Raw genomic sequence first — 3,295 nt, 5'->3', positions numbered from 1 at the left:
TCCGTTACATCAGACAATGAATGTCTCATACCCCCTTAGGCAATGGCTCATACCCCCGTAAACGCGGCCTCCTCATTGCGACAAGAGAAGAGAAGTGAAATTCTACGCTGGAATCATGAGCGGCAATGGAGCCAGCTGTGGAAGACGACGACAACGACGAAGCAGTGGCATGAGCGCGTGCCGAGCACGAGCACAGCCCGAGGGGCGCTAACGAGCCAACTGCAGAAGAAGACGACGACTCTCACGCCAGTGCTTTACACAGGCGACGCACAGTTTCGTTTCGCCTAGCCATATAAAGCTTCACTTTAAAAAACATCTGGCTGTGGATTGATGATGATTCGTGCATTAAAAATAAAACTTCTGCGTTATTTTGACAGGTACAGGTCGACACTGTACAGTGGAGTTTGTCAATGTACATGGAGACATGCAAACACTATTTTAAAGAAAAAGACAGACAGGACGCTTAAATCTGGTTTTATTAAAGATGTCTATTTGTGGTACGACATTGTTTCCATTGCAGAGTTATTAATTTGATACATAAAATCTACATAAAAGCGAATGACATACAAATTAGCTTATTAGAAAGTATTGTTTCGTTGCCCCATTCCTCTGACTGGCTGGGGCACCACATTCCAAGCTTTGTAGCGTTTGCAAGATATGCCGGTGAAATTAAAGTTCCTTGCAGACACTTCCTTGCTTGCAGATTCGCCGTTCTGCTTCACGGCGGTTGCTGATCTCGTAGGCACGGTCTTGATGTGAAACGCTTGGCGGGACACTAGCAGCAACAAGCCCGCTTGCTGGAGCGCGGATGTCGAACTGCTTCCAGGCGTTTCTGCACAGGTATATTGAGGTATCACTAGCGCCACCACAACTATGCTTAAGTAAGGCGGTGAATTAACAGTATACTAGTATATCAAAGAAGAGAAGGACGCGAAGCTGCGCCCGGTTGCGCGCAAGCGGTGGTATTTATAGGAGCAAGATTGATTAAATATTATTCCTAGATGTGTCCCGCACAGCTGCTTTCTCTATAGGCTCAGTCAACCAAGTAGTGTTCTCATTAGTTGACCAGTGCGGCGCCCACCTTGGCGTAGCTGCTCATCAAGAACTTCAACGTTGCTCACCTTCTCCGCAGGGGTTTCTCGTGCGAGGCGTCCACATTGCAATGGGTGCTCGAACGGCGATGAGAGCAGGGATGACAGCTGCGGCTGCGGGAAGACGTCACCAGTGCAGACGTGGCCTCCGTGCTCCCCGTCCGCGTTGTCGTGCGAGGCGTCGAACAGCACAATGTAGCCCTGGATGTTCCGCAACGTGGAAGCCGCCTTGCACCAACTCGCGTCGCCGCAGCGCGTCAATCCCCCCTCCGCCAGCCAAATGTGACGCACCGTTGTGTCGGCTTGCTGTTCTGCCAAATGTTCTGCCACCCGCCTCGCCATGCTGCAGTCCACTTTGTACAGAAGGATTCCGGCTGCGAACAGTCTCTTCGGGGAAGGGATGGAACAGCCGTGGTTGTCGTCCAGCAGACCGCTTCGCCGTCGTGGAAAGCGCAGGTGATGCCTTCTGTGACTGTACTGACGCATCCCAACGAGCCACGTCATACCCTTGCTTCTAGCGTGGCCGAGCGCCTCGCGGTCAGATCGCACGTGGTCTTCATCGTCTTCGCCGCACGCGATATTATGATGATGATGATGCCTTATTTAATGGCACAAACCCACTGTGTACGTGGGATAGGCACACATTATTCGCCTTTGTATCGAGAAAAAACATGTTTCAGTGAGATGGGCGCAGCATCTCATCCTTCTCTTTTTTTATATACTAGGATACTGTTCACCGCCTTACTTAAGCATAGTAGCGGGGGCGCTATTGATAGAATAATATAACTATGCAGAAACTCCTGGAAGGAGTCCAACATCCCTGCACCAAAAAGCGTCCTTCCTGCTCCTGTGTCCCGCCAAGCGTTTCACATCGACACCGTGCCTACCAGATCAGCGACTGCCGTGAAGGTCGAATCTGCAAACAAGGAAGTGTCTGCAATGAACTTTGATTTCACCGGCAACGCTGGCAAACGCTACAAAGCTTCGAACGCAGTGCCCCAGCGAGTCAGAGCAATGGTGCCATGAACGATCCTTTCAAATAGGTTGATTTTTGTGTCATTTGTTTTTATGTAGCATTTATGTAGCAAATTAATAACTCTGAACAGGAAATGATTTCGTACCACTAATAGATATTTAATAAAACCAGATTTACGCGTCCTGTCTGTGTTGTTATTCGTAATCGTGTTTACATGTTTCCTTGTACATTAATGACAGAGCTCACACTGCATAGTTTCGAAATGTACTTGTCGAAAGAACGCAGAAGCATTATTTTTAATGCATGAATCATCACCAGTCCACAGCACGATAACTTTTTTGTTGCGATAGTAATTATATGGACACTCAAGCGCATTCCTGTCGTCGCCGTCGCCGTCGTCGTCATCGTGAGGTTCTGTATAAAGTCCAACGACGATAAACTCGTCGCCGCGCGCCGTATGCTGTATGTGCGAGTGAAAGCGCGCGAGAGACGGGCGCTCTCACGGAGACCGAACGCACGGCGAAGAGCAAACACGACGTCTGCGGTCGTGCGAAAGGCCATGGGGGAATGGGAGGGAGGGAGGGAAGGGAGGCGTCGTTTAGCGACCGGGCGCAAGGGGAACTGGCGACTCAATCTCCCACGCGAAAGGAGGAAAGCGGGAAGGCAGCGCGGGAGGGACGGTGCACGACTTCTACTCTGCCAGGAACTGCGTATACTTGTACTTTGCGCGGCCGAGGGCTGTCGCGCGCACCGTATCTTGAAAGCGATCTCCACACGGCTCTGACCTTTGTATGCGCTGTGCTATCGCCGCTCAGTTTCGCTTCCCCGTTCAGTACCGCTTCCCCTCAGTATCGCTTCCCCGTTCATCGGCCGGGGAAGCGATAGCCCACACGAACCTTCGGTCACTGCTCCTGCCGCGCTTGCTCAGGCAAGCGTTTTGACAGTGCTTGTCTGCGGTCATCGAGTGTGATCTATTCATGTTAGCTTGAGCGCGCTGACACCATGCTTGTTAATTCAGTTGGTAAGCGAATGTGTCCAAGTTTATGCAGCCCATAAAGCTACTGTCCTTACTCCGTATACTGTACTAGTAAATTTGCTATCGCAGTTGATGCTTCATCTTTCGGGCGACACTGCGACTTTTTTGTATCGATCACCACATGTCACTTTGCTACGTCAGTAGAGTCCACCCTATGCTTAATTTTTATTAAGCGCATCACTTTGTCTAACC

General features: G+C 50.3%; 1 protein-coding gene across 1 annotated transcript in view; it reads right to left on the bottom strand.

Moving 5' to 3' along the window:
- Positions 1-475: 475 nt before the first annotated feature.
- Positions 476-3,295, bottom strand: part of LOC125945473 (uncharacterized) — a 23,969-nt gene continuing 21,149 nt past the window's right edge. Inside the window, exon 2 of the mRNA XM_049667217.1 lies at positions 476-832. Within this exon, the coding sequence (XP_049523174.1) occupies positions 776-832 (57 nt within the window). The 3' untranslated portion in view covers positions 476-775. The remainder of the gene's footprint in view (positions 833-3,295) is intronic.

The sequence above is a fragment of the Dermacentor silvarum genome, chromosome 1, assembly GCF_013339745.2.
Source record: "Dermacentor silvarum isolate Dsil-2018 chromosome 1, BIME_Dsil_1.4, whole genome shotgun sequence".
Classification (NCBI taxonomy): domain Eukaryota; kingdom Metazoa; phylum Arthropoda; class Arachnida; order Ixodida; family Ixodidae; genus Dermacentor; species Dermacentor silvarum.
This window is presented reverse-complemented; position numbering and strand designations above follow the sequence as displayed.